The sequence below is a fragment of the Coturnix japonica genome, chromosome 4 (genome assembly GCF_001577835.2).
Source record: "Coturnix japonica isolate 7356 chromosome 4, Coturnix japonica 2.1, whole genome shotgun sequence".
NCBI lineage: Eukaryota > Metazoa > Chordata > Aves > Galliformes > Phasianidae > Coturnix > Coturnix japonica.
In genome coordinates, this window is record NC_029519.1 from 17885368 (window position 1) to 17895970 (window position 10603).

Genomic DNA, 10603 nt, shown 5'->3' on the forward strand with positions numbered 1-10603 from the left:
AGCTTTCTGTTTAGTACAGGACTATTTCTGACTTCTATATTACTTCTTCCAGCTGCATGGTATTACAGTTGTTACCAGGCCAGTCTCACTGATGAATACAGTTGTTGAATGCTGCTGAATTGTTTTGTCGGAAGCATACAACTCTTCTCTGCTGCTAACTGTGTCTTCATCAAGTAGATGAGAAAGGGAATGCGAACCTTCCAGCAAGACTTCTAAACCTCAGTACTGGATTGAGAGACTGATTTAATGAATATCTGAAGGCTGTTTCTGTGAAGAAGTCAGGGCATTCTATTTCAGTCTCCTTGCAAGTCATATCTTGTAGTGAAATGCTGGAACAAAAGGGTTAAGGTCATTTAAAATTTCAAGCTTGTTGATCAGACTGTGGTGCCTCTGTATGCTCACATTTTCAGCAGCTAAATCTTGTTTCCAAAATTCTTGGATGCTAAGTACATTAAATATATTGAGGGCATATGTGATACCAAGTTTTTAAACGTATGTAGTATCTCAAGTAGTGGATAAACTTTTGTGAGCATATAATAGCATTAGATACTATATTATTCTGCCTCCAGCAAAAATAATTTTTGGTCTTGTTGTTGTGTAACATCCTTGAAAATCAAAACCTAAAAATATGTTGGGAATAGAACTTATGCTTCAGTGATGTGGACGCTTGAAAATCCATGCTCTGTTTCAAAAATCCCCATAGTGTTTAAACAACAAGAGCTAAAAAAAGCACTGTTCATATCTCTGGGATATTGCAGTTATAGATCATAGAATGTAAATGATAACCTTGAAAGTTTTCCTGTATTGAAGAATCCAGCTCTGATGGAAACAAAGAGGTTAGGGGAGGCTACAAGATTACCTTTAAAATCATTTTCTTCCCTTGTTCAAAACAAATTAATATCCCCCTTCTCTAATTCTTAAATTACAGTTCATCTTTCTGATTTTTTGGGTTGCCCTAGTTTCTGAAAATCTACCTCTCCAAACTCATCACTTATTACACCTAAGCTACTGTTTTGCTTAGTAAAGTGGCCTAACTTAATTCAGGTTTGTGCCTCAGACTAAACTAAAATGATTAATAGCTCAGTGTGTGTGCCCAGTGATATGAGTCCTACAGCCACTAAAGCACCTTACTGTAGGTTTTAAGTGGCATATACACTCTTAGTTATGTCTGTTATATAAGGCATTGAGCACAACACCTAACCTATGTTGGTCTGTCTTGCTGGACAGTTTTCCTGTGCCTACATCAACTGGTTTTGAACTTAGCTCCACCAGCTGTGTTGCTGTGCAGCTTTCTGTGTTGGAGTTATACTGATGGCTGTGAGAACAATGGGCTGGCTGGCTGATTGCTGAGGTGCTCCTCCTGGCTGGGAGACAGGCTTGTTGGCTGACCTCCACTAGTCGCCTGCAACTCTGCTCTGAGATAGCGGCTCATATTTTCCAAGGTATCTAGGTGATTTAGGAGCCCACTGCTCACTCTGAAGGGGCTGCATGCATTTGGAAAATGTTATTCTATTAAACCTCACCCCATAGGGATGTAGCATGGGCTAATTTATGTTTGTAAGGCAGCTTGAGGTCTTGGATTCCTATGATGTGAATATCTTGCACTCTTTGTTTAGAGGCAAACAAGATTCATTCCTGTGGTTGTGTCATCAGACAGGCAGTACTGAATCTGCTCTGCTGATAAGAAGGCAATGTGTAAATAAATCATAGGGACATACCTCTGAAGCCTAGAAATAAGAGCTTCTGGCTCCAAAGCAAAACGCTTGGGCTGCCTAACCTGAGGGAGACCACCTACTGTTCCGGAAGTGATCAAGCCATCGCTCCTCCTCCAGTGTTACCAACAGCAACCACATCATGAGGACTCAAAAGACTTGGGAGGTGGTGAGGGCAGAGCAGAAGTAGCAGACAAAAGGCTGTTCTGCCACCTTCTTGTGGATCTCTCATGCTATGGCAGGTACCAGGAAATTATGAGGTAGAGGATTGTTGGTTAGGTTTAAAATTTGAATTTGGACAAACTTTTTTTTTTTTTTTTTTCAATATTTCTTACACACTTGGGGAAAATGAGAAGTTGGGGGGAGCCTTGGTTTATAATCACAGTGCTGCCTTGATTATACACCATTCTGATTGCTGTGGTCTAGTGATGAGAGCAGAAAACTTGGAGTCAAAAAACACACTTCTTTTCATGACTGCAGAGGACTTGCTGGATGGCTTCTGAGTGAGTTATTTTACCTCACTGTGCCTCATTTTCCTGATCTACAGAGCAGGGAAGTTAATGCCTGTTTTTTGAAGGCAGTCTGAGAAACTGAAACAGGAACTTCTGTATAAATTAAGTATCATTTCTTAAACTAATCCATTGTAGTCAACTGCCTTTATAGTTTTTATGAAAGCAAATACAATGGAGCTACACAGTTGGCTGCCCAACAGTGTTTTATTTATTTATTTATTTTTTTTTTTAATTAGAGGAAGACAAAAAGTGTCTAAAAAATGCAACAGTAAGTTGTGTTTTTCCATCAGTTGGAAACAAACTTCTGATAAAACTGAATCACACCATACCAGGTAATGAAATCACTCAATGCTAAATACAAAACACTGATCAGGAGTAGCAAGTCCCGATCACTTTTTACATGTTTGTTTCACTCTCTGCATGGCACAATCAGATTTTCAGTCATTGTTGAGTGAATAAGAGTAAGGGTAAAAATGTGAAAGATGTATGTATTTACTTCTTTATCAGCATCTGCCAAATGAAGTTTCCTCAGGCTGCAACTCAGAAATTCTAATTTTTGGTTGAAGAATTTGCAGTGTCTGGCTTATACACCTTTGGGAATGGGTTGTGTGATGCTAACCCTCATGCTCTCTCTCCTCAGTGTGGAGAATCTTTTCCCACAGTGCTGTTAGAACAGCTCAGCTCAGAAAATGTGACTATTACTCTTCATGTTTGCCCAAACCCTGTTTATGTGAAAGGTAACTCCACCTCTGCCAGCTCACCCTGAGGTTGGACTATCCCAGTGAGTCCATCCAGGGCCACATGCAGAAGGCTTAATCAGTCAGGATAGAATGCTACTAAACCTGGACGTCAATTATACTAGCAGATTCAAATGTTGGCAGATCCGTTTTATTCTTGTTTTCTTCCATGATTTTGCTGGTGTAAGAGTGTTTATTTTGTGGTGGAAGAAGAATATTTTTTTTCTTCTTTTTAAGACAGAGCGATGTTGGTTGTAAATAATGTCTTTTTGTACATCCAAACCATTTAAGTATAAGTCTGTTGTGTAGTCTTCGCCTCCGTATGACCCCAGAGTGAGGAACTTGTGACCTGTCTGTCTTCATCAGCATCATTACTGCTACCTTCTAGATAGCCCAATTAAGACAGTGTTGTGGTTGCTCTAAGAGGACTTAGTGTCAGTTAGGCAGGCTGTATGGAGCAGTCCTGGTTGTTTGGTTTTGATCCACAGAGACTGCATTGCAACTGCTGCCTCTTCAAAGCACTTTCCTTCACCAGGTGGCACAATCTGATTTTTCTGCAGGCTTGTCTCCAGCTGCCCGCCTTCTTTCTGTGAGCTAGTTCCCTCTAATATCTCCAGGACCCATTTAGTGACAGGTGTTAGGTGATGTGCTGAGGGAGATGGGTATTTATGTGACATTGGGATGATGAGGGACACAGTATGGATATGAAAGTAGTTACTCCCAAGTGTGAGAAGACTCAAATCTGTTCCTGGGAAGCTAGGTCCATTCAGAAGAAAAATGTTAAAGATGTTAATTTCAGCAAAGTATTGAACTTTAAATAGATACTGATATTGGACTTTAAATAGATACTGTTTCACAGAACCTGAAGAACCAGCCTGGAACTTAGGTTTCTTTTCTTTTTTTTTCACTGTTACTGCTATATTTCTGAGGATGTTTGTGAGGATTGATCTTGTCTTGTTTGCTCAAAGTCCTACCATTGTTTGTATGGCATATAGTAAATTCATGAAGACTTGGGAAGAGGGCAAATAAGAATCTTTCTAAAGCAAATTTAACATGATGATCTTTAGTCTATTTTCTGTCAATCTCGATAGGTGAAAAATCACAATATGAAATTATTATGACTATTTATGTCTAAAAAATATCTTGGGTTGGATTTGCATTCTCTCAGTGAATGGCTAACATAAAGCATTGTCCTTGTAAGTACTGGGCTTGTCATCTTCTTAATGTGAGTAAAAGGAACTTTATATGCATGGCAGCACTGGGGGAAGTAAGATTATTTTTCACAGCACCTCATGAAGTGGTTTGGTTGGAAGTAATGTTGAAGACCATCTTGTTCTAGCTCCCTGCCATGGGTATCTTTCTGTAGAAGATGTTCAAAGGCCCATCCAGGATAAGTATAATAAAACTCTAGCAGGTAATGCTCTTCCATAGATTGCATTTGTAAGAAAAATGCTGAAAGACATTGCTCTAGTTACACTATTAGTGTAGTGCAAATGGTTTATTTTCTAAATAGAAATAGTGAAAGTGCACACAAAACATACTTTGTTCTACCATTTAAATTACTCTGAATTGTTAGTTACATATCAGGTTTTTGTCTATTCTTGGATTCCTTAATGCAACTTTTTCAAGTGTAAGAAGTGGATAAATGGGTATGATTTTTAAGCAGTTCATTTCATTGCTATTCCACATCAGCGGTCTTCTGGGATGGGATGAAATTGTAGGCAGTCAAAGAAACCACAGAAAACCTTTCATCTCGAAGAGCTCAACAGAAACCTATTAAAATGACGTAAGCGTACCCCAACTTTCATGTTACATGGGTTCGTCTTTGGGGAAATGAGGTACTGTGTGCTTTTCTTAATTGCAGCCAGCATTAGAAGTTTCACTGTTGGTTATTTGGGGTAGGAGGGTGAACTCTGCTTTGCCATGACAAAGCTCAGGTGAACACCTTTCTCCCAAAACAGATTAAAGTGAATTTGTCCCAGAACAAATCAAGACAAGGGGAAAACTATGATGTAAAGTTTATATACAAGAATATAACATTTATCTGGAGTATTTACAAGGTTAATTAAAGCAATATTTTACAACTCTTTCAGGTTAACCACTAGGTATGTTACAATTAGGCTACAGATGGCTTAATTTGCAAAATAATAAGAAAATGTTGCACTCAGATAAACCAGTTCCAAAACCTGTTTTTTGTTTGTTTGTTGTTGTTTTTTCTTCTAACTAATGGGCTGAGTCTTGAGGAAGATAAAACTTGAGAATGGTTAATATACCCTTACTGGTGCCTATGTATCACATGCAAGAGTTGTAACATGGCCTATATAAATTTAATATAGATGGCAAGCCATGTCACCTCAGTGAAAGAATAGTACACCTTGTGACAGGCCAGTCGCACACATCTGTCTTTCTCTGTCTCCTACTTTTGCACAACAAACATCCATGTATACAGAAAGGCAGCAATATAAATGAACCAGCATTACCAAAACGAAGAGGGAAAAACCTCAGATAAGAGTCACATTTGCAACCATTAAAAAAAAAAAAAAATTAAAAAAAAAAACCAACTGTTAAGCAAGATAGTTTAATACTTCCCAAAAATAGTCATGATATATATATTTTTATTACATTTAACCTATGTACAGAAACGATGGGCTCTCCCCCTCTCAGAGATTGGTTGCTGTGACTCCTGGCCAGGGCATTCTTGAGGTGCAGAGAGGCTGAAGAAAGAAGGTTGGGGAGGCCTGGAGAGCTCAGGACAGAGGAAGCTGATGAAGCCAACGCAGCCAAAGCCACTAACACTGCAGTTTGCGGATGCTGCGGGAGAACCGCTTAAAAGCCCGCTGCCCTTTCTGCCACCGCTTCAGCGAGGTGATCACCAGTTCCCCAGCTTGCTTTTGCCCCATGACCAAGTAGGGGACGTTGATGTCATTCATCTCGTCACAGGTACACTGGAGGCCACCTTTGAGCCAGAGCACGATTTTCCTCAGATCCCTCTCGGTCAGCCCATTCAGCTTGTAGATGGTCTTGCTCTTTGTTTCAGGGGTGATCTTGGTATCCCCATTGATGTAGGCAATCTCCTTCACTTTTATCTTCAAGGCTAATAGAGCGAGGGGAGCCGTGGTGGAGGGGGAAGCGAGAGGGAGAGAGATTAAGAGTTTTTTTCCCATTAGTGCACATAAAGGAGACCTGGGGAGGGAGGTGCTCTATTGCTAATTAAACTGTCAGGGCTGACAGAAGAGGCAGCAGGTGGCTCCATTTCTAAAGCCAGAAAGGGCATGCAAGTCATTTCAGTTTGAATCAACCTTAGGGCTGAGAGTTTGGGGGATTCTTTTCTCCTCTTCCCCCTCCCCCTCCCCTTTTTCCTTCCTTCCTACATTAATATTTTCTTCGGCTTTTCTCCTGTTTGCAAACAGAGAGAGGGCAGCTTTGCTATGTTAAGCAGCACTCCAGTTTTTGCTGGGACAGGATGTATTCCTGAAATCCAAGAATATGAAGGGGTGGTGGGGAGGCGAGTACCTAAACCTAATCTGAAACCTGATCTCTGCTGCAGCTGAAAAGTTCTAAACTTAATTTATTAGGCTGGAGAGGATTGTAGGCAAACCTGCAAGGAAATGATATTTCACATACATTGTTGTTTCTTTGAAAGAATAGATCCCATAGAGGGCAAATTGGTCCAACAGCTGCATTTGATTTGGTGAAAAAACGAGGAGGGGGATACAAGATGCTTTAAGAATCTGTGGGGCACATTTAGCTTTAGGAGGATTTATCTGAGTACAGTTTGCCAGGCCAAAGCTATTGGCTGTTTTAGCAGTTATGTCCTGCAATCAGAGTTCCACAAGTTGTTGGGTTGTTTTTTTTTCTTTTCATTTTAAGAGAAGCTTTTGAATTTTCGCAGATATTTCTAGTACAGATCTGCCTCCCAGGTATAAATACTGACCTATTATAAAAGGATTCCCCTCCTCATTCTCCTTTTCTCCTGAAATGCTAACGTGCGGATAATGTGCCCTTCAGTTGTCTGTGTTGAACAGGCTTTCTCATCCTCTTCTAACTCCAGATCTTCACATTAAGTTTATATCCTCAATTGTCTGTGCATTACCTTCTCTTTTTTGCTATACGTCATGCAGCTCTTTCTCATATGTCTAAGTGAAGCTTTGCTGTACTTCTCCCCAGGCAATAGTCTAGACGAAAGATTCCTTTTTTTCACTTTATTTTCTATTCAGCTTGCCTGCAGTGTCCACATAAAAGAGTACTACTTCAAAACAGTACACATGAAAGGACTTTAAAGGGCCGTTTTTAACTCAGAGATGCAATTTTGTGTTTCTTGACCAGAATGGTCAGATGCATTGGGATGGATGAGGTGAGACAAAGCCCTGCCTTTATTCAGACACGTCTCTCAGACTCCACTGGGAGTTTTACCTGCTCCTAATCCCTCAAGTTTTTATTGAGGGGCTCTGCTGCCACTTACCGAAATCATTTTTGCAGAGGTTTTCCATGATGTCATTATCATCCTCATTTTTGTTCTTGCAGGCATCACAGACTTTGGGTGCTGCAAACACAAGGTACAGACCTTGTCAGGCTCAAGGAGAAAGGAACAGCAGGTGGCGTTGGGAACCCTTTGGGGAAACACAGCTTTTCCAGCCGGACAGACTGTGTGCCTTCTCCCTCTCTTTGATCACAAGCCACTGGAGGAGAGCACAGAGGGTGCTCTTAGGCTTACACTAAACCAAGCTTTTTCTCTCTTTTTCTTTCCCCTATTACAAAAAGAGCAAAAAGGGGGTGGAAGGAGCTCCCCAACCCCACGCTTCAGCAATCACAGAATCGCTCAGGTTGGAAAAGACCTTAAAGATCACCGAATCCACAACCATACTACCCTAATTAACAAACCTCCACTAAATCAAGTCCCTGAGCACCACATCCAAATGGCTTTTAAACACGTCCAGGGATAGTGACTCAACCACCTCCCTGGAGAGCCTATTCCAGTGCTTAACAACCCCTTCTATAAATGAGTTTTTCCTGATATCTAACCCAAACTTACCCTGGCACAACTTAAGGCCATTTCCCCTTCTCCTGTCACCTGTCATCAGTGAGAAGAGACCAACCCCGCTCTCAATCTGTAAGATACTGATTGCTGATGACTGCTGCAGGAGAAGGATGCCCCTCATTACTAACTCAGGGAACCATGTGGCTCCAGTCAGGATTCACAGACCTTCTCCACAAGGAGATGATTGCTGCCAGCCTCACCACCCAGCACACCTGAGGGGCAGCTCTGCAGAGCTGAGCCCATATCACTTCATTTCAGGGCTGTGGGGAAAAGCAGCAGTTCCCAGGGCTGGGATATCGTGGAGAGAACCTCCTCGAGCCTGACTGAGCCATGCACCTGGCATCAGGGCAGCCATCTCTTACCTTCCCTGGTGACTGGGAGGATGTGGTCACTGCTGGCCAGAGGGATGCAGAGGTCATTGTCCTTGGGGAAGCGGCTGCAGTCCAGCATGTCGGGCCAGGGGAAGCCGAAAGCAGACATCACTGGGGCGCAGCTCTCCTTCACCTCCTCACAGAGCGAGTGGCACGGCTGGATGATCTCGTCCAGGTCGTCGATGCAGACGGGAGCAAAGAGGGAGCAGAGGAACTTCCTGGTGTCGGGGTGACACTGCTTCTGCACCAGCGGGATCCAGGTGGAGGCCTGTTCCAGCACCTCCTGCACCGTCTCGTGCCCCAGCAGGTTGGGCAGCCGCATGCTCTGGTACTCGATGCCTCGGCACAGCAGCATCGGGGCGGGGATGGGCTTGCAGTTGGAGCGCTTGTAGGAGAAGTCGGGCTCCCCGAAGGGGAAGAGCCCGGCGGCTGAACCCAGGCACTGGGAGACCAGCAGGATCAGGGCGCAGAGGCGGCGCGGCATGGCGGGGCGGTGGGCTGAGCTGAGTGCCGAGCGGGCCCCAGCTCAGGCTGCTCTGCTGCCTGACCAACGGGGACGGACGGAGGCTCAGAGAGGTGTGGGGGCAAACGGGAGTTTTCTGGATGTTTTGTATGCAAATGGCAGGGGGAGAGGGGGGCTGGGAGGAGCTTGGTGACAGCCATCCGGAAAGGATTGGTCACTACTTTCTTGCTCTGCTTCAGCTCAGGGGGATTGTCTTTTGGCAGGAAATCGTTAAAAGTGTGTGTGTTGGGAAGGGGGGGACATCCCCGCGAACAAAAACCCTCTGAGCCCCTTGTCCGAGATGGGGCTGCGGGGCCACTTTGGGGTCGCGGCTGCTTCGAGCTGAGCTCTACAGCTCCCAGAGCCGATGCGGAGCAGCAGGACGCTCCTCTCTCCTCGTCTCCCCCTGCCCATGTTTGGTCTGTGCGCTGCCGGCGGTGAAGTGATGTCGCCGGCAACACTTCCCCAAGCTTGGGGCCATACCGTCTGCTCATGGGACCGGGAGGTGTAAGCCAGCTCATTGTGGGAAGGTGCAGAGTGCCCCCCACTTGCAGCACCCAGGGCTGCGAAGGGCAAGGGGGAGTAGAAGACGTGAACCACAAGCATGCTCCCTACCCATGATGGAGGCACATCCCTGCCCGTGGGGCTCTCTCGCAGCTGTGCTCGAGGGTCTGAGGATGGACCTCTACAGAGAAGCTCCAAACCTGCACCGAACCCTCCTGCCCAGCTTTCTCCTGCAAGGTGTTGAAGACAGAGCTAGGCAAACAAAGCCAGGCAAACCCCAAACATAAAGCTGCTGGACCGACAGCCCTCTCCACATCAGGGATTATTCCACAGCTCTGAGCGTCCAAGGGTTTTTGACATCCTATTGCCTGGCATGTTCTTCTGGGGCTAAGCATGGGACTGGCCCTGTGCCATGCAGGCACATCCCTTTCCCTTCTGTCTTCACCTAGAAGCTCCCTCAAGGAATTATGTTTGTGCTGATTTGCCATAAAGGGAGAAGCAGCAGACAAAGCACTGGGATCCTAGTGCAGCTCTATTGCATCTTGAATATTTCTGGATTTTCAGTAATATTATTTATGGGATTATAATTGAAGAGAGTAGGTCTGTGTAGTATCATTTTGTGGTAAACCACATTCATTAATCAGCTACTGTGAATATATCTTCTTATAGAGATGTTTTATGGGAAGCCAGCCCTTCCCATAAAACCCTTATAATTTCTGTAAGTTGCACAATCTCTATAGATCCAGTTTTGGTCACTGTCTGTGGCATAAGAAAGGGAGAGGACCTGCAGCATCCACTGAGAGATCTAGGGGCAGCCATGTTTACTGGTTGCAATATTTTCCTGGGCTAGCAGCTGGTGCCCGTTTGAAGCCAGTGCCAGTCATTTCAGGGAAGGTTTGGAGGACCTTTCTAATAGTGCATTCTCATGGGTGTGACTTCCCTGTAGACCAGTCTCTCAAACACTGAAAACAAATACCATGGATGTCTAACACCCCTTGTGAAAGTGCTTAAAAGCAGTCCATTTCCTACAGCACCACATATTCTTGCCATCTATCTGTGTTCAATTCATTCCTTTGAACAACGGATCTGTAGTTCTTGGCCTCAGTCAGCTTCCATGGCACTGAGCCCCACAGATGACTTCTGGTGTCCATTTTAAGCCTGCTTTGCGAAGTACTGAGATGCCAGAGGTTGTCGCTGTTGCTGCTTGCAGGAGATGTCACCTCCTGG

The 10603-nt window shown here is 44.1% G+C and overlaps 1 protein-coding gene across 1 annotated transcript; it reads right to left on the reverse strand.

The window, feature by feature from the left end:
* Nucleotides 1–4427: 4427 nt before the first annotated feature.
* Nucleotides 4428–8981, reverse strand: SFRP2 (secreted frizzled related protein 2). Its single transcript, XM_015861006.2, has 3 exons — nt 8362–8981; nt 7424–7504; nt 4428–6055 (listed from the first exon to the last, which is right to left on the reverse strand). Exons 1-3 carry the CDS (start codon nt 8852–8854, stop codon nt 5751–5753), a joined length of 879 nt encoding a protein of 292 aa, XP_015716492.1. The 5' UTR covers nt 8855–8981; the 3' UTR covers nt 4428–5750.
* Nucleotides 8982–10603: the final 1622 nt, after the last annotated feature.

Excerpts from the sequence above, each read along its gene's own strand:
- SFRP2 (XM_015861006.2), bottom strand. The coding sequence starts at position 8,854 with ATGCCGCGCCGCCTCTGCGCCCTGATCCTGCTGGTCTCCCAGTGCCTG. Across the intron at positions 7,505-8,361 it reads CCTCCCAGTCACCAGGGAAG|CACCCAAAGTCTGTGATGCC; the intron begins GTAAGAGATGGC and ends TTGTGTTTGCAG. Across the intron at positions 6,056-7,423 it reads CCTCTGCAAAAATGATTTCG|CCTTGAAGATAAAAGTGAAG; the intron begins GTAAGTGGCAGC and ends TCGCTCTATTAG.